Source organism: Mesoplodon densirostris, chromosome 10 (genome assembly GCF_025265405.1).
Source record: "Mesoplodon densirostris isolate mMesDen1 chromosome 10, mMesDen1 primary haplotype, whole genome shotgun sequence".
NCBI lineage: Eukaryota > Metazoa > Chordata > Mammalia > Artiodactyla > Ziphiidae > Mesoplodon > Mesoplodon densirostris.
The window spans coordinates 4,661,493-4,679,755 of NC_082670.1; the positions used below are offsets into that span (position 1 = coordinate 4,661,493).

Sequence of the window (18,263 nt, forward strand, 5' to 3'; positions counted from 1 at the left end):
CACTCAGGCCGGGCGGGAGGGAGGGGCACGGAGTGCAGGGCGAGCCTGCAGCGGCGGAGGTCGGCGTGACGTTGCACCAGCCCGAGGCGCGCCGTGCGTTCTCCCAGGGAAGCCGCCCCTGGATCCCGGGACCCCGGCAGTGGCAGGCTGCACAGGCTCCCGGAAGGGCGGTGTGGACAGTGACCTGCGCTCGCACACAGGCTTCTTGGCGGCGGCAGCAGCAGCCCCAGCGTCCCACGCCCGTCTCTGGGCTCCGCGCTTTCAGCCGCGACTCGCGCCCGTCTCTGGAGCTCCTTTACGCAGCGCTCTTAATCCTCTCTCCTCGCGCACCAGGAAACCAAGAGGGAAGAAAAAGTCTCCTGCCTCTTCGGCAGCTCCAGAGTTTTCCCGGACTCCCTCCCGGCTAGCTGTGGCACATTAGCCCCCTTCAGGCTGAGTTCTCGCCGCCAGCCCCAGTCCTCTCCCTGCGCTCTGACCGAAGCCCGAGCCTCAGCTCCAGCGCCGCCCGCCCCGGGGGGGGAGCAGACAAGCCTCTCGGGCTGGTGAGTGCCGCTCGGCACTGCTCCTCTGTGCGGGAATCTCTCTGCTTTGCCCTACCCAGGTATGTGGGGAGTTTCTTGCCTTTTGGGAGGTCTGGGGTCTTCTGCCAGCGTTCAGTAGGTGTTCTGTAGGAGTTGTTCCACGTGTAGCTGTATTTCTGGTGTATCTGTGGGGAGGAAGGTAATCTTCGCGTCTTACTCTTCCGCCATCTTACCCGGAAGTCTGGTGTCTATTTTGATTAACCTCAGTCAATTGAAATGTCTTGTGAAGTGTATGTTCTGATTAGTTCAATATTTTTGTTAACCAGAATTCATACAGAAAATGCTTTTAGTTTCTCCCTGAAATTTAGCTTTAACTTCTGTTTGATAATTGAAATGTTTTCCTAATGGGCTATGATCACAAGTATTCCTAGAACCTGGTGGAACGGCAATTAACCAATTTAACAAATTAATGCAGGCCAGTTCTTATTTTAAAACTTTAGAAGGTATATGAGTTCTGGGCTAAAGTTGGACTGTCCCTAAGCCATATTTAGGAAGTTTTTGTTTTATTTGTTTAAAAATAAATGCTCAGCGTGCCATCTTCTACATGTGAAATAAGACAGTAAGATAAAGCTTGTCTGAGGATTCTGGTTACTTGGATTTTAGTTAATAAAGATTTGGTGACTTTGTTTTGGCTTTCCCTTCCCTCCAGTGCACTGCTGTGCCCCAAACACTGGAGGCTAAAACAATGAGGGGTGGGAGGAAGGAAGGAAAGAAACAGTAAATTACACCAGAACGAATTATTTTCCCTTAAATTCTCATTTTATAACATCCAGACAATCGTTAAAAACAAATGTAACTGTCAGGTCTTGTGGATTATGTGTTATGGTTCCAAAGAATGATGACCCTGTGGTAACCCCTGGGATAGGAGCTCTTCATACTGTGTAATGATTCTGAGGGCACAGACTTTTCTGTGATCAAAAAACATCAGGTCAACGTTTTGGTTGTATGCTTATTACTACCTGCCTGGTGCGGAGAGGTCCCTTCTTTCATGTTACTTAGGATCGATACATTGTTTTGTAAAATAAGGTTCATGGACCCCTGGTGGTCCTTAGTGGGGAAACTTGTGGGTCTACTGGCCTTTGACAATTTTAGAGGAAAGTAAGATACAAGATCAGATCAGAGATTTTTACATTATCCCACTGCATTCTTCGTAATAGTTAGGGTTATAGCAGGTATACATTTTATCACACAGCTGGGGGTGTGAGAAATGGCATCTTCCTTTACGTGTCTAAATTGGATGTAATCCGTCTCATACGCTCTCCCCCCACCCCACCCCCACCCCCACAGACACATACCAGGTTGGGAGAAAGCCTTGAGAATGTGGGAAGCAGCACTCTCCACCTCACCACACTGGCCAGAGCTGTGATACTCTCTGTGTCCACGCCTGGGGGGGCCCTTAAAGGCCAACAGGTCCTCTGCTTCTGTACAAAGCTGGGCACGATGGTCTTTCATCAGGGCTCTAGAAGCTTCCGCTCTGGATGTTCAGTCTGCCCTGCATCCCTGATCTCTCCTAGAAAGGTCCTGCCACCCCTAGGAGATGCTATACAGGCACAGGCTACTGGCCTCCCCTGCTCCCGGGATCCTCCAAACCCTTGGTGCTTCCCAGTGTGGGCCCCGTAACGCGCCTCTAATCCGGCGCCCCCTGGCCCTCCACTCACTGCCTCTCTGGGCAGGTCTGTGTCACCTCCCCTTGGTGGGCTTTAGAAACACAATGCCAGATTCTCCTTCCTGTGGTTGTGGGGGTGATCAGAGTTTAAAAAAAATTTTAGCACTCGTCAGATTTTTTTCTTAATAAGTCATGGTAATAAAGGGTATTAAATATTTAACATACGCTACAGGGACCATCTTGGTTACTTCTCAGCTAACAATCAGTTAAAAGGGTGTAATTATCTGCAGATGTATTTTTGTCTCATTTGCATGTTAATATTTACATGTGCTACGTTGTCTTTTTCATTAGTGGTTGGATCAGTGGTTCAGAATGGCTCGTTGAAGTCCAAAAAAAGGGAAAGTCATATCTAAATTGTAGAACTCAAATCAACGTGCAGATGGTAATAATGAACAGGTTTCTAATGTGACTGTGGATTATCAGTCCGCAAGATGATTTCTCCAAAGCAGCCAAAAAAGAAACATACAAATAGGAAGCATGATCATGAATATCTAAAATCTTGAACTTACTTGCACTGGGGAGCCATGCAGCTCTAGTTTTGGTCGTTGTCTGTTTTACGGAATCCTGTTAAGTTTCCTCCTCTTCCACGGAGGTAATAACAACACTTACCTCAGAGCTGTTGTGAGGAATAAACGAGTTAGTGTATGTGGAATGCTCACGTACACACTCCTGTGCTGTTATTATTACAGTTATTATTATTAATATCATATTGAAGCACAGTAATCTCCATAAGCTTACTGAGTTTTTCCAGAGCACACAAAAAGAATAGTACTTTCAGTACAGAAGTGATAAAATTTTGTCATTAACGGTGGAGAAGTGACCAGAATCATAGCAGTACCACTCACAGCTGCAAAGTGCTGCACAAGTTACAGTCTAGCCAAATAAACCATAAAGTGAATAGCAAATATTACGAAAACCTGAAGTTGCCATTTTTCGAAGTCTAAAATGTTAAATATTAGGAAATCCGTATGTTTCAACTTAGCAGTGTGCTCAGAGGAAAAAGCAGAGCGAACTACTGGCAAAGTCCCTCTGCTGAGTGCCGGAGTGGGAGGCCTCACAGCCTGGGTGTGGCACCGCAGGGACCAGTCCCTCTCGGGGGTCAGTGGACACTCCCGCGGTCCCCCTCCACACCATGGGGTAGGTGGCTGAGCTCCTGGGTAGCTTCCTGTGGCGTTTATCCCCTCAAGCCCACACCGTGAAGCAGTTTCCATTGTTTAGGTAATGCTTACCCCGGGGCAGGCTGTAGGCTGGAAGGAGTACATTGGGGTCGCTGCTGAGAGCCCCGCTCCCTGACCAGAAGGGAGGGGCTGCACCCCCGAGCGCCAGGCCACTCACTGGCCGGCCCTAGAGGAGGGTCGACCAGATGCTCCCGGCCTCCGTCCGCTCCTCCTCCCATTACGCTTCTTCTGTTGATTCTGTTACTAGTTCTTCAGCCTCGAGATGTGCCAGATGTTGGCGGAGGTGAGCAGAGCGGCAGTCAGACAAGCTTCTGAGCCTTGGGGGCAGCCGGGAAGTGGCAGCGCCCCCGTCCTTTGTGAAGATCCCGCGGTTCCCATCTCACAGTCGGCAACGCTCTGCAAAGGCCGAGCGGACACAACTCGACTTCCTCCCAAGTGCCGTGATGGACCCACATGTTTTGGTTTCGTCCTAACGGAGGCCCTTCAGCGCTTGCTCATTCTTACTCACTTTATCCCGTTGTGTGGCCTTTTCCCACTTTCCTTTACTAGGATGATGTCACACCTTGTCACCGTGTTTGCCGAAAGAAACAATTGTGCCCTGCGGGGTCCCGTGGACCCGGGTCCAGGGTCAGCAGCAGGGCTTACCCGGGGGGTAGCCACACAGCCTCACTCATAAAAGTCATTTCTCGTGAGCAGATGGGCAACAGCCATTATTCCAATAGTCCATGGTTTTGAAAACAACTTCAGCATCTGACAATGAAGAGAGTTCAGAAGTGAGCTTTGAAACAGGCCAAGCGTCAGAAAGCCCCGATGTCGGTCCAGCCCGGCCGCGTGCAGGCCCGTGACCATAGAGGAGGCCTAGACGCTTCCAGCCGGATGAGGGGCAGTTGAGACCGTTCCTTCCAGCCCCACCACAGACTTGCTCACTCACCCGGAAGTCTCTGCAGGACAGAAAAGCTAAGCAGGCCTCTTTGGTCCAGTCCAGGGCTTTGCCCGGCACCAGACCCCTGCTCATTCGGCCTTGCCAGACCATCCGTGGAGCACACGTCCCGCCTCCTGCAGCAGGAAGAGCACGAGAGACACAGCACGTCCGTCTGCTTGGCGGTCCCGCTGTCCGGGGAGCACAGCCTCTTCCCCTTCCTCTCACGGAGCCCCCCGCCCTGCCAGGCACTTTGTGAGGCCCGGGGGTCCCAGGAGGAGTGAAGCCAGCCCCTGCCTCGCCGCCTCACAGCCCAAAGCCGAAGGCAGGCCCTTGGCAGGTGGTGGGGTGCAGGGGTGCCTGCCTGACTGCGGGGAACGGTAGGGCCGGGGGGCGTGGGGAAGGGGCCCTGGCCATCTGCTCCTATCACCAGGGCGTTAGGGCTGCCTCATGGGGACGGCGACGTTCAAATCGGACCTTAAAGAGTGACAGGGATCCACCAGGTAGAGCAGGTGGGGAGGATGCTGTGCTAGAATGCAAACTCACAGGCCTGGAAGCTTCTGGCGTGTTTGCCGAGCGGCGAACGGTCTGGTGTGGGGGCAGTACGCCCGAGCTGAAGGGCGTTGTACGTTGTCCCCTAAGTCATGAGCAAATATTGTAGCAAATAGCATCATATTTTTGTTAGAAACTTCCATCCCTTGGATTTGCCCAGGATATATGGGATTTCCTTATGGTTTGAGCCTAAGTCTATATCTGGATTGATTTTGTGCGTGCACCTCATTTCACTCTCGGTCAGGATGTGAGATCAAGGGGGCCATGTCAGTGGCCAGCTGTGGTCATTTACCAGTAGGTCCTGCACGGTCAGTTAGCTGCGGCCTGTGCTGTGGCCTCCCAGGTGTGGGAATTCACAGCTCTGACCCCAGGCAGTTGTCCTAAAGGGAATGAGGTAAAAGGGGGGCGCAGCGGGGAAGTCACTGCAAGTGCTTCTGTGCCATTCAGCAGAGCTCCGTCGTGTGCCCACTGAACGCAACACTCCCAGACAGGTGGCTGCTGCTGACAGCCGCCCCCCCGCCTCTCTTCCTCACGAGCCCCCTGTTTTCAACACGAGCATGTCAACTAACTCTGAGGCCAGGGGCCTGGGCCGGGAGCCAGCCTTCTCGAGACCCTTCCTAACTGGTCATGCGTGACCGTAAACGAGTCTTAAGAGAAACTGCACATCTGAAGTCGGGAATTTCAGGGTCCTTTATGGTGACTTCATTAATTAGGAGCCTCCTACTCTTTTACGAGGGTAAACACTTTCCTTTCTCTCCGTGCCTATTTGCTTTGGGGGGACAGAAAGTGCGGGCGGGGGGTGAGGCTGGGGATGCTGGGAGTGGACCCCACGCTCAGGGCGCGTCCGTGGCCTGGCGCTGGGCTCTGAGCAGAGCAGGGAAAGCGGCCGCTCCTCGGCTGTTTTTCTTCCCTGGTTGCAGCCGCCTCGCCCCCCTGCTTGAAGGAGGACCACGAAAGCAGTAGCATCCGCCGGCTGCGGATGTCCGCGTGGTTCTGTGTTGCCATTTACAGGGAGAGCTGCCACTCGGGTGTCACCGACACGCAGGACGAGCTGCCTGGAGAAAATTCCCTCCGCAGCACTTCTGATTTACGGTGATTAAAGCACTTCCAAGTGAAAAGTGTTCTTTCCTTTGGTGTAGGGTTCCCAGGGTTTTAAAATTTGCTTGAAAATCATTAAAGCCTGCATCACTGTCTTGGGAAGAAGGCTGTGAAGACCTAAGACAATGGAACTGAGAAGAAAATTACAGTTCCTTGTTTATGTTCCATAAGAGTGTGTGTGCGTGTGTCACTCCATGGGATACCTGGAGACGGAGAGCCCCAGGGGGCGTTTCCCGCCACACCATCCCCCCTGTGCCCTCGTTAGCCGAGTGGGCTTTCACACTGTTGGCGAGTCGTCTTCCCAGCTTGGCGGGCAGCAGGGACCATCCCGGGCAACAGTCATTCTCCTGTGGGCTGTTTTTGTGTAAACCCTTGGCCGCCCCTGGCCATCCAGGGTCCTGTCTCCTGGGAAGGGCAGGTGCACCTGGCAGGGCGCCCCCCCCCCCCCTGCAGTGTCCTGGGCGTCCTGTCGAACATGCAGGAAGGCATTGTGACTTCCAGGGCCTCCCGGTTTAATCCTATTTGCACTTTACCTCTCCAGCGATCTCCTGTGCGACCGTGACAGATATGCCCGCTCTGTCATTTGGGCCGTGCGGTGCAGTGTGGTCAGAGCTGTGTACTTGCTCATCTGGGAGGTGACTCACTGCAGATTACTGACCTTGACGAGACTAGTGTCCCAGGAAAGTCCATCACAGGCTAAGTGGGACCCTCTGTGTGGTGAACCTCAGAACTTCTGCTCAGGCCAAGACAGAGCAGCAGGAACTGAGTTTACCTTCCTGCCTTAGACAACTGAAAATCTAGACAAAATAGATGAAGCTGTGATTTTCAGACACTGGACGTAAGGTAGCACAGGACGGCAATCCCTGTGTTGGACACGGTCAAGGCAAGCCCTCCATTTGCCCAGCTTACTGCCCAGAGAGGGTCCCCGGCTCAGCGCCAGGAGGGGGACCTGAGCCGAGCCCGGGAGTCTCTAAGCCGAGGACACAGAGTTAGGTGTCTGGGAGGCCACGGTGGCTGGAATCCACCAGGCCAGGTAGCAAGGAGGGCAGAGCTGCCCGGAGAGGTGCTCCGGAGACCTCAGAGCAGTTCCCCTCGGTCTTCAGTTGGGTGCCCAGCAGCACATCCATGTGAGGAAACCACCAGCAGCCGAAGAGAGTACCACCAGAAAGGAACAGGCAGAGCAGTGTCTGGGGCAGGGGGGTGGGGGTGGGGGTGCAGGGAAAGTTCATGTTCCCACCAGCCACAGTAGGAAAGCTTGGACACAGCACTCAGAAGGGTGACACCTCAGTGATGGGGAAGACCAGCCCTAGACCAGAGGCCGCCCTGGTACCCACCAACGGAGCTTAACAGCACACCTGCAGGGCTGCCTGCAGGAATGGCTGGTTCTAGGCCTGGGGTAGGAACTGCATAGAATGAGCCTAAAGCATCCTGCAGCGCCAGAAAGGAAGGAAGTCCTCAAAAAACAGCCACAATATGGTGGGGGCCGGGTTGCTGCTGCCATCATCCTGTCCTGGCTGTAACCCTGGATGGGTGGGGAGAGCTCTGCCCATGTGCCACGTGCTACACAGCTGCCCGGTTACAGGGACCCGCTGCAGGGATGTGCTGAGGAAGCTGTGGTAGAGCGTGCCCACCCCACGGGTACGTACGCCTGGACCTAGTCCTGTACCCGCCCTGAAATGGAGCGTGCAGGTCTGCCTACAGAGCGCTCAGGGCAGCATCGTGATACCTCCGTCCCAGTAAGCTTTCTGGAAGGAAGAGAAAGAGCCACGTGACAGCGTACAGCCAGCTCCCTACCTTATCCTGACCTCCTGTGAGCAGCCGCAAACCATTAGTGGCCATAGCAAGTTGGCATGAGGGTAGAACTGCTGAGTTGTGATTTTGTTTACTCTTTTTCTCTTACCTTTGCCTGGGAATGGACACGTTTGGATGAGGAAGGAGGCAGGGTGTCTGCAGGGTAGGTGAGGCCACACTGTGCTCCCAGAGCAGGCAGCCGTTCGGTTACAGAACATCACCATCAGTGTATCTGAACGAAGTAGCAAAGACACAGTTCTGTTTCAAGTTCTAAACCAGAGGACACCGAAGAGACGGCGCAGGTACATTGGAAGAGCATTATTCATTTTAGCAAATGTGTAAAATGTGTCAATTCTAGACACCATAACAGTCAAATAAAGTGGTTCCTTGGTTCATTCTTTTGTAGGGCACACCCACTCACCTTGCAAATGGATTGGTCTGGGAAAATTGACATTTAGGAACATAAAGTTAATCACCAGAATGTGTCCATTGCACACAGCCACAGACATTTCTGACTGTGTGCGTCTGTGGGGAAGGCCTTCCACACAAATCTGGGCATTTTCCAAGGTGGAGAGAAAGCTGAATAGCGTTGCTCTTAAGACAGCTTTCGCGGGCACCTTTGTATGTCTGGATAGACCACTGCAGAGCTGGGGGCAGCCCTTTGGCCCCGTGTCCCCAGGGTAAATCATTTGGGCTCAGCTCCTGCCCTGCCGGGTGGCAGTCCCAGAGAGCAGAGTGAAAGAGCCCATCCCCGTCTTGTTCTACAGCGTTTTTCAAAGCCCTGCAATTGAGTCCATATGTTTAAAACCTCTCCCTGGCTGATTGCCTTGTGCAGTTGATATGCACAGTACAACAACACAAAAATTTTTAAATCAGTTTTGGAGCAAACTCGGATGGGAGAAAATGCTGCTGTTCTGTGTGGAAAGCATATGGGAGCATAGAAATTCCATTGAGCGTGTGTCTGTCTGTCTGAGCGGTGCTTTCAGAGTGCCTTTTATAAAATATTTATCCTAGTTTTACTGTTCTTGGTTCATAGAGAGCCTTTCTGATTGAAAAGGAGCCAAAGCACTTTGCTAGTTCAGGACGCAGTTGTGATGTGAGAGCAGGAACCAAGGCAGGTGACTGTGGCGGTTAAGAGTCCAGAGTTAACGGGAGCAGCGAGATGCAGCCACCTCTGGGCTGAGCCAGACGTGAATACCAAAGGTGCCGCCTAAGAAGGGGGTCGGAAGGATCGTCTGTGGGCCTCTACCCTTTGCTCTCCCAGCGTTTGTGGCCATTGGGCGGGGGAGTCGGCCTTCTGGCACGGAGTTGATTGATGTGGCTACAGTTGGTTTCCTTACGTCTCTTGCTGCTCTTCCTAAATCCTCAGTCGTAGCCTGAGACCAAATAGAAAACTAACTCCTATAGTCACAGGAAACAGAACCCTGGGAAGGACAGTCTCCTTAAGGAGAACCGTAAAAATAAGGACGAAGCCAAGGAAGCATCTGGAAACGTCGGGAAGACTTCTGTGAGCATCTACTAGGTGTCCATCATTACGGTGGTTTCCGAGGGAGTTGCTGAAGAAACAGATGCTCCTGAAAGGGCTGATATGAAAAAAAAAAAAAGCAAAAAAAAGAGTTGAGAATAATAATGGTCACTGTTTATTGAGCATTTTATATATTCCAGACACCGTGCCACACACTTTAAATGTATCACCCTCATTTTGTCCATATAAACCTATATTACCCCCATTTTACATCTTAGGACACTGAAGTTCAAAGAAGTTAAATATCTTGCCAAGCTCATACAGCTAGTAATTGGCAGAGGCGGGGTTTGACCCTCTGGGAGAGAACCTACACATTTAAAAAGTGTATAACGCATGGTCTGTTATATTTCACCTGTATCCTCACCCACTCCCTGCCCAACTCTGACTCTTTTTTTTTAAGTGTACAATTCAACGGCTTTTAGCATATTCACAGAGCTGTGAATCTGTCACCACAATTAATTTTAGAATACTTTTACTACCCCAAAAACAACCAGGAACTCTTAGCCATAACCCTCCAATATTATCCTTCCTCCACCCCCTCCCCAGCACTAGGCAAACACTGATCTGCTTCTTATTTCTATAGATTTGCCTGTTCTGTACATTTCATATGTATGGAGTCGTATCATATGTGGTGTCCTTTATGACTGATTTCTCTTACTTAGCATAATGCTTTCAAGCTTCATCCCCATTGTAGCATGTATTAGTACTTCATTTCTTTTTATTGAATAATAATAATAATGTTGAGTATCTTTTCATGTGCTTATTTCTCCATTTATTCTTTTGGAGCTAATCCCACTTCATCCATAAATACTCATGTAAGTACCTGTAACTGGAAAAAAGAAAAAACACTTCAAAAAAACATAACCACTATATTTTTATCGCTGCCTGAAAAAAATTATCAAATATGAAGTCACTGTTCAAATTTTCTTGTTTGTTTCATACTTTGTTTTCCCAGTGGCTGGTTGAATCCAGGTCCCAACAAGGCCCACAGTTGTATTTGGTTGGTGTCTCTTCAGTGCCTTTTAATCTATGTTTCCTCTCTCCCTCTTTTTGGGTCCTTTTTGTTGTTGAAGAAATTGGGTTGTTTGTGCCATGCAGTTTCCCACATTCTGAGATGCAGCCGATTGCATCCCTGTGGTGTCATTTACCATGTTCTTATGTCCTCCGTGTTTCCTATAACTGCTAGTTGAATCTACAGGCTTAGTCAGACTTAAGTTTGACTTTTTACAGAGGAGGCAAGACTGCTTCACAGATGCTGTTCTGTACTTCCATATGCCTCTCTTTTTGTGCCATTAAGATTAAGCAGTAGATTCAGGTGTCATCAGCTTATTACACCTATGATAAATCCCCCCCACCCCCATCAGCTTTTCTCCTAATGGTTTTAGCAGCCATTGATGAGCTTTGTCTCCATCCATTACTTATCACCTTCCTGATCCCTCTAGTCCGCTGTCTCCTAAGAATGCATCAGCACTTGTTCTACCATCCCTATTTCCCTTAATTGCAAAGGCAGGAAAACGAGGATGGATCAGTAATTAAGGGGACTTTTTAAACAATTAATTGTGTGATAATTTACTCAACTCTCTGTGCTGGCCTGAAAACCTCCTGAGGGCAGGAACTAGGTTTGTCTTGCTCAAGTCTGGGCCCTTGGTGAACAGCCTGCCCACGCCAAGCCTGGCCCACGGTAGGAGCTTACTGAGTAGATGCTGAGAGCAGGAGTGGGTGAATACCTTGTGCTCATCACTGTATACCCTCTTCTGCAGATTTCCTGTCATCCCGGTGTTGGCCATGTCTTTGCTGATAGGCATGTAGTGACTTACCTGTTTTCAGATGATGCCAGTGTTAACAGTAACTCGGTGAAACAGGCTGTAATTGATAGGTCGACAGGAGGAGACATTTAGAATATTACAGTCAATGGGCTTCCCTGGTGGCGCAGTGGTTGAGAGTCTGCCTGCCGATGCAGGGGACGCCCGTTCGTGCCCCAGTTCGGGAAGATCCCACATCCCGTGGAGCGGCTGGGCCCGTGGGCCGTGGCCGCTGAGGCTGCGTGTCCAGAGCCTGTGCTCTGCAACGGGAGAGGCCACAGCAGTGAGAGGCCCGCGTACCGCAAAAAAAAAAAAAAAAAAAAAAGAATATTACAGTCAAGGGCGACCACTCAGAACACAAGCTGCATTTCTTTTCTTTTTAACCAAAACCTTTTTCATCTTGTTGAACCCAAAAATATGTGGTGTTTCTCTGCCTCTCTGGGTGGCCCACTTCTCCTCTCCTAACCGAGTAGCTGATGAAAGTTGAACCTATTCCTGCTCGACCTGTGAAATCCAACTCTCAACCCAAAGCCATGTGGCTGCTTTTGGGGATTTGAAAATAAAATGTCTTCATTAAATTCTGGTTTATTAGATTCAGGTTAGATGTGTTGCAAGGACGGGGAAGTTTTTTCTAGAATCTTCCTGTTAACATCGAATCTTTGGTTCTTCTAAACCAGTATGGGTCTCCTCAGTCTTCCCATGGAAGATGGGGGGAACATCTCCAATCCACTGGGAGTCTCGCCTCTTGCAAGGGGACGTTTACATCACAGTCAGGACCTGAGATTCCTCTCCTGGTCCCCACCCCTTCCCGGCAGATTCAGTGATACTTGTCTGAAGACATAGGCTCCCTGTGGCTGAGGGAAGCACTTAGATGCTAACACGGGCCTTTGAAAGCAGAAGACCCTTTTTGGAAAATACAGGCCAGGCAGCTGTGAGAGTCCAGTCAGTGCCCTTGGGTGCGGACGTTCTCCAGGCTTCAACACAAAGCAGAGCGTTATGTGGCTTTAGGAGAATTTCTGGGATGTTTGGCCAGCCAAGAGCTGGGGCTGTCCCAGGTTCGTCATTGCTGGGACACAGGAAAGAGAGAGTCCCTCTTTTAGGGGAAGACAGCTCCAAGTTCAGGATCTGCAGCATCATCTAAAAAGTTGTAGTTGCTTCTATGTATTGCAGTCCATTCACAGATAACCCTGTAAAGCACCGTGTGTTACTTTGACGTAAGGCAGCTTCGAGTGTGGCCTCCTTGTCCTGCAAGGCAAACACTCCGTGCACTCACTGTTGTCCACAGAGTTGTCACAGTCACAATGTCACTTGTCTCCCAGAAGCTTGGGAGTCACTGTTAAAACATGTCACATGCTTTCCTATTAAAACGTGGTGTTCAAATGGTAGTCAGGCTCCCCACGCAGCAGGCAGCATAGCTAGACCACTGCAGTCCTCATGCACCACAGCAAAAACAAAGAAACTCCACTGCAGTACCGCAGTACATTAAGATTAAAGCAGCTGCATCAAGCACATTTACAACTAGTTTGAAAATTTGTATCTTGATGTGGGCACGTAAGAAAAAGAAAAGGATGGAAAAAATAATAATGTCGGAGGCTTTATACTGATTCTGAGGGAGACCCCTGACTTCAGGGGTTCACGTGTTCTTGTTACGGGGTCTTCCTCTCATTGCTGTAACTCTAAAGCTGTGAGCTGTTGTTAAACCTCCACGGAGACGTTTTCAAAGAGAGAAGGGAGGGTAGACAAACGTTGAAGAGAATGTGTCTTTAGTATATTCATCCAACAACGTTTATCAAGTACCGAGCACGTACTAGCCACCAGAACAGAGATTCTCGAACTTTTTAGTCTCGAGATCCCCTTTACATTCTTAAAAATCATTGAGGACCCCAGGGAGCTATTATTTACATGGGGTTACATCTACTGGTGTCGACCATGTGAAAATTTTAAATGTGATATTTTAAAGTATTTTATTAATTCATTTAGACATAATCATGAAACCATTGCACATGCACAGAAATAACACGTGTTTATGAAAAATAACTAAAAGTTTTAATGAAAAGAATGGCATTGGTTTTTTCAAATCTCTTTAATGTCTGACCTAATAGAGAGAGCCAGCCTCTTATATCAGCTTCTGTGTTCAATCTCGTGCTCTAAGTTCTTTTGGTTGAAGTACATGAAGAATTCAACTTTGCCACAGATATGTTGTTGAAAAAGGGAGACGTGTCCTAATAGCCTTTTGAAAAGACTCTGGGGAGTCTTTGATATTACACTAAAACTCAACAAGTAGTAGTTTCTTACAAGTTAGTTGCACTGAGGGATCTGAAACCCCATCAGTGAACTTTTTATTAGTTACTTCAAAATCCATTAGTCTGTCTTGCAATTTGAATGGCTCTTTTACCTGCACGTGGTTTAGTGACACGTGCAGGAGGCAGTTAGAAAATATTGGTTCACTGAGTTGTGCAGCCCTTTCCAATGTCGACACCTTTCATTATCCAAGATCAAAAAAATCACTTTCAGGCTTCCCTGGTGGCGCAATCGTTGAGAGTCCGCCTGCCGATGCAGGGGACGCGGGTTTGTTCCCCGGTCCGGGAAGATCCCATATGCCGCGGAGCGGCTGGGCCCGTGAGCCATGACCGCTGAGCCTGGGCGTCCGGAGCCTGTGCTCCGCAGCGGGAGAGGCCACAACAGTGAGAGGCCCGCGTACCGCAAAAAAAAAAAAAAAAAAAAAAAAAGTCACTTTCGCTAACATCACCACCAGTCTCCTCAGACATGTCTTAAGTATTGGGAAGCATTGGCAGATACGAGTTTTCCAAAATTCAGATTTTCACCTGAAAGCTTGAAATTTATCTTTGGCAAAAAAAGTACTGTCACCTCTTGAAGTGGCAGGGTCACTTCATTCACTTTTGAGAAAATCTCTGCCATCCTCAGTTCTTTCACCTAAACTTGCTGTTCCATGAAGAAAGCTGCGAACGACTCAATCACAGAAGTGCTCTTCCTTGAGGCAACCCTTGTACTTCCGGGTGTCGCGGATGTGCTCTGTGTGTCCTGGTTAGTCCCACAGAATGTACACAAGACTTGTGCGCTCAAGGGTAAAGAGTTGACAGAGGTGATGCTTAAGTGAAACTGGAATTTTTTCCCTGCAAGTGTGAGATGGTGAAACATTCCATGAACACTCCTGGGATCCGTGCTGAGGCACCGAGAGTCTTATCCTCGCTCGCCTTTGCACCGACAGCTTAAATGTCAACATGGTGGAAGATGCACATGGAGTCTTACTATAGTGAAATTGGTTTTTGGGGCTTATGAACTCTTGAAAGGGTCTTGGGGAACCCCAGAGGTCTGCAGTAGGTACACAGCTTGACCTGTGCAAGATTTCCTTCCTGTGGAGGGGGAAGGCAGATAACAAACCCAAAACACCATGGATGCTGTCCCCAAAATAAAGCAGGGCGGTGTGACAGAGGGGGGAGTTTAGGTTGGATGATCATGAAAGGCTCTCAGAGAAGGAAACTTTCGGCTGAAACTTCAGGCAGGTAGAGTGGGACAGGTAGCTCAGCCCCCAAGGCGAGAATGTTCTGGAAGCAGAGAGAGGACCAGGACCACATTGCTAAGCATAGTGAGTGAGGTGGGGTGGAAGGGGTCAGCAGGATCGTCAAGATGTCCCACTGGATTGGACCTCAGAAACCAAGGGAAGGAGCAGGATTTTATCCTACATTCAGTGAGGACTCGGAGGTGACTGAGTCCAACAGCAGGGTGATGGCCACCTTGTACTGCCCCCAGGAGGTTGTGTCTTCACCCCCTCCCCCTCCTTTCTTCTAAATGACCACAGCTCGATTTGAAATCCTAACCCCTGGTTGTAAACGTTGTGAACATAAGTGGAAAAAGTCCCACAAGATCACATATAGAGTGATCCTGTTTATAAAAGGAAAATAGCTTCTAAAACTATTATAGTTTGTGATAAGGCTGCCTGAAAAGAAAACCATGGGATAACAGACAGAAATTCGGAAGGGTAATAACCTCGGCTGAGGAGTCGGGAGGACCAGTTAGGGGAAGCCCACCCAGAGACGTGGGTCCTCATCAGAGTGCCAGTTCTGACCTTGAGAGGTGGTGTAAAAGAAGATGAAAGTGGAGGAGAAACAAATCTAACACCTCTTTCATTTCTTCACAAACCAAAAGGCAGCTGCACCTCGATCTGACCACAGCTGTGCACGTAGAATGGCAGCAGCGTCTGGTTAAGAGCGTGAGTCCTGGGCTAAGGCTGCCTGGATTCAAATCTTCGCTTTATGCACCGCCAACTCTGCACCCGTGGACACATCGCTACCCTTCCCGGCCTCGGTGTCTTCATCTGTAATGTGGGACAGTAGCAGAATCCCTGTCATAGACTTGCTGAGCAGGCTTAATAGAGTAATGCCGGAAGTGCATGTTATAAGGCTTCTTGGTCACCTGTGACGGGCGGGTGAAAATTCTCTTTCCTGTAAATCCTCCGTGTTTCTTTCCTTTTTTTCTTTCTTTGTGTAACTGAGGAAAACCAAGAATGAAGCAGGTTTGTTTTTTTGTTTTGTTTGTGAGGAAAAGGTTGTTGAATCTGTTCTTAAGAATGTTTGAATTAAATTCACTTCACCCAAGGATGATATTTTTATCTTATTGTTCTTTGAACAAGCAGTAAAAAACAACAACAACAACAAAATGAAATCGGGAGGCTCCATGCTTTCTTCCTGAAAAGAGGTTTCAGGGCTTTGGGCCAAAATGTGGCTTGAAATGAATTTTAGAAGCAGCCGCAGCAGCAGGCAGTCCCAGTTGTGAGGGGCCCTGCTGGTGACAGGCACGTTCCTCCAGGACAGTGGGGATGGGTGACCCGGGAGACGGTGCCAGGCCGCTGTGTTCAATTTCAGGGCTCTTCTCCCACTGCATGACCTCAGTTCTCTTATAGACGCTTGGAATCTGCCAGGCCAGGCAGCTTCTAGAAACTTAAACCCTCTCCTAAGGAAGGGGTTGGCGCAGGGGTGTGAGCCATCGGAGACCCAAGGTGGCCTCCAGCGCCATCCCCAGCAGGGGCGCCCCAGAGCCTCCCGGTGCAGGCGATTCCTGGGAGGAGGGTGGTAATCCTGTCACCTTGCATCATCGGGGAGGCTTCCTGTGCGGCAGCCTGGATAGGAATGGAGAGCTGGGCAGAGCTTAGGGGGCTGCAGAGGGGAGGTGATTGGAGAGTGAGGGGCAGGTGGGGAAATAGGCAACATATGGGATGGACAAGACAGAAGAACTTCAGGGAACTTCTGTGGATAGTTTCCAAAATGCTGCCAAAGTAGGGCTTAGGTGACTGAAAAAAAAGCCTATTTTGCCCCGTGGACCAAGGCCAGGACAAGAAGGGGTTTTTTTGGTTTCACAAGTTTCCAATGAACTTAAAGTTTTCTTTAACTTCCTTATAGTTTTTTTTTTCTATTTTTAAATTAAGGTATATTTACATAGAGTAAAAATCTTCCTTTTGTGGACAGTTCTGCAAGTTTCAACAAGCCCAGACAGTCATGCAGTCACTGCCAGTCATCACACAGAACAGTCCCACCGTCACCCCAATTCCCTTTTCCCTTGTGCCCCCGTAGCTGGCCCTGCCTCTCACCCTCAACCCGTAGCATCTGCTGATTTGCTTTCTAACCATATACTGTTGCCTTTGCCAGAGTGTCATATAAACGGAATCATATGAAATAACTTTTTGCACCTGATTTCTTCCATTCACATGATGCCTTTGGGATTCATCTGTGTCATCGTGTGTCAGGAGTGTGTTCCTTTTCATTGCTGAGTAGTGTTCCATTGTGTGAATGAACCACACTGTCTACCTGTTTCCCGAGTGAGGGATGTTTAGGTTGTTTCCGATTTTTGTCAAAGATGTATAAAGCTGCTAGACATTCACAGGCAGGTGTTTGTGTGAACACGTTTGCATTTCACTTGGGTCACTGCTCAAGAGTGTGATTGCTGGTCCTCTGGTAGGTGTGTGTTTAAGTTTGTAAGAGTCCGCCGAGCTGTTTTCCAAAATGGCTGTTCCAGTTACCTTTCCACCAACGATGTGTGATAGTCCCACATGGTCAACATCCTCACTAGCACTTGGTATTGTCAGACTTTTTTGTTTGTTGGTGTGTTTGTTAGTTTTGTAGATAGTCTGATAGATGTAGTGATAAATTAATGTGCTTTTAATTTACATTTTGCTAATATCAAATGATGTTAAGTATCTTTTCATGTGCTTATCTGCCATCTGTATGTCTTTGGTGAACTGCCTGTTCATATCTTTTGTCCATTTTTTAAATTAAGTTATTTTCTTTATATTAAGGTCCAGTTCATCAGTTTTTGTCTTTTATGGATCCTATGTTTGGTGTTGTATCTAAGAAATCTTTTCCTAATCCAAGATTATAAAGATTTTCTTCCAGACATTCTATAGTTTTAGTTTAAATAATTTTTTGTGAATTGAGGTTTCTTTTTACTGTTTTTGGTTGTGGATATCCAGTTGTTCTAGCACCATGTTGAATAGACTCTCCTTTCACCACTGAGTAAAATGAAATTTTATTGCATTTTCACCTTTTTCAGAAATCAACTGACCATGTATGTGTGGGCCTGTTTTGGATTTTCTATTCTGTTCATTTTACATATGTGTCTCTCCTTCCTTTAATATTATACTGGCTTGATTACTGTTGCTTTATAGTAAATCTTGGAATCAGGTAGTAAGAGCCCTCCAACTTTGTTCTCTTCCAGAATTGTTTTAGCTATCCCTTTGCTTTTCCATAAAAAAAAAATTAAATTCAGCTTGTTGATTTCTACAAAAACTTCTCCTCAGATTTTGATTGGAATTCTGTTGAATCTGTAGGTTAGTCTGGGAAGAATTGACATCAAAATACTATTGAGTCTTTCAGTCCATTACCATAGCATATCTTGCCATTTATTTAGATTTTCTTTAATTTATGTCATCAGTGTTGGTACTTTTCAGGCTATGTATTTGGCACTTATTTTCTTAGACTTATTCTTACATATTTCATATTTTTTGATGCTATTGCAAATGGTACTGTTTTTATTTTTCATTTCCCAATTGTTCATTGCTAGTTTATAGAAAAATAATTGATTTTTTAATATTGACCCTGTATTTTGTGACCTTACTAAAGTTTAGTAGCCTTTTTATA

The 18,263-nt window shown here is 48.2% G+C and overlaps 1 protein-coding gene across 3 annotated transcripts in view; it reads left to right on the forward strand.

The window, feature by feature from the left end:
- Positions 1-18,263, forward strand: part of FARS2 (phenylalanyl-tRNA synthetase 2, mitochondrial) — a 375,868-nt gene that overhangs the window by 312,550 nt on the left and 45,055 nt on the right. The window contains exon 7 of one of the 3 annotated variants that reach the window (XM_060109826.1): positions 3,673-3,748. The exons of the other annotated variants lie outside the window; for them this stretch is intronic. Coding sequence (XP_059965809.1) covers positions 3,673-3,712 — 40 coding nt within the window. The 3' untranslated portion in view covers positions 3,713-3,748. Of the gene's footprint in view, positions 1-3,672; positions 3,749-18,263 lie in introns of those variants that run through there. 3 annotated transcript variants of the gene reach the window in all.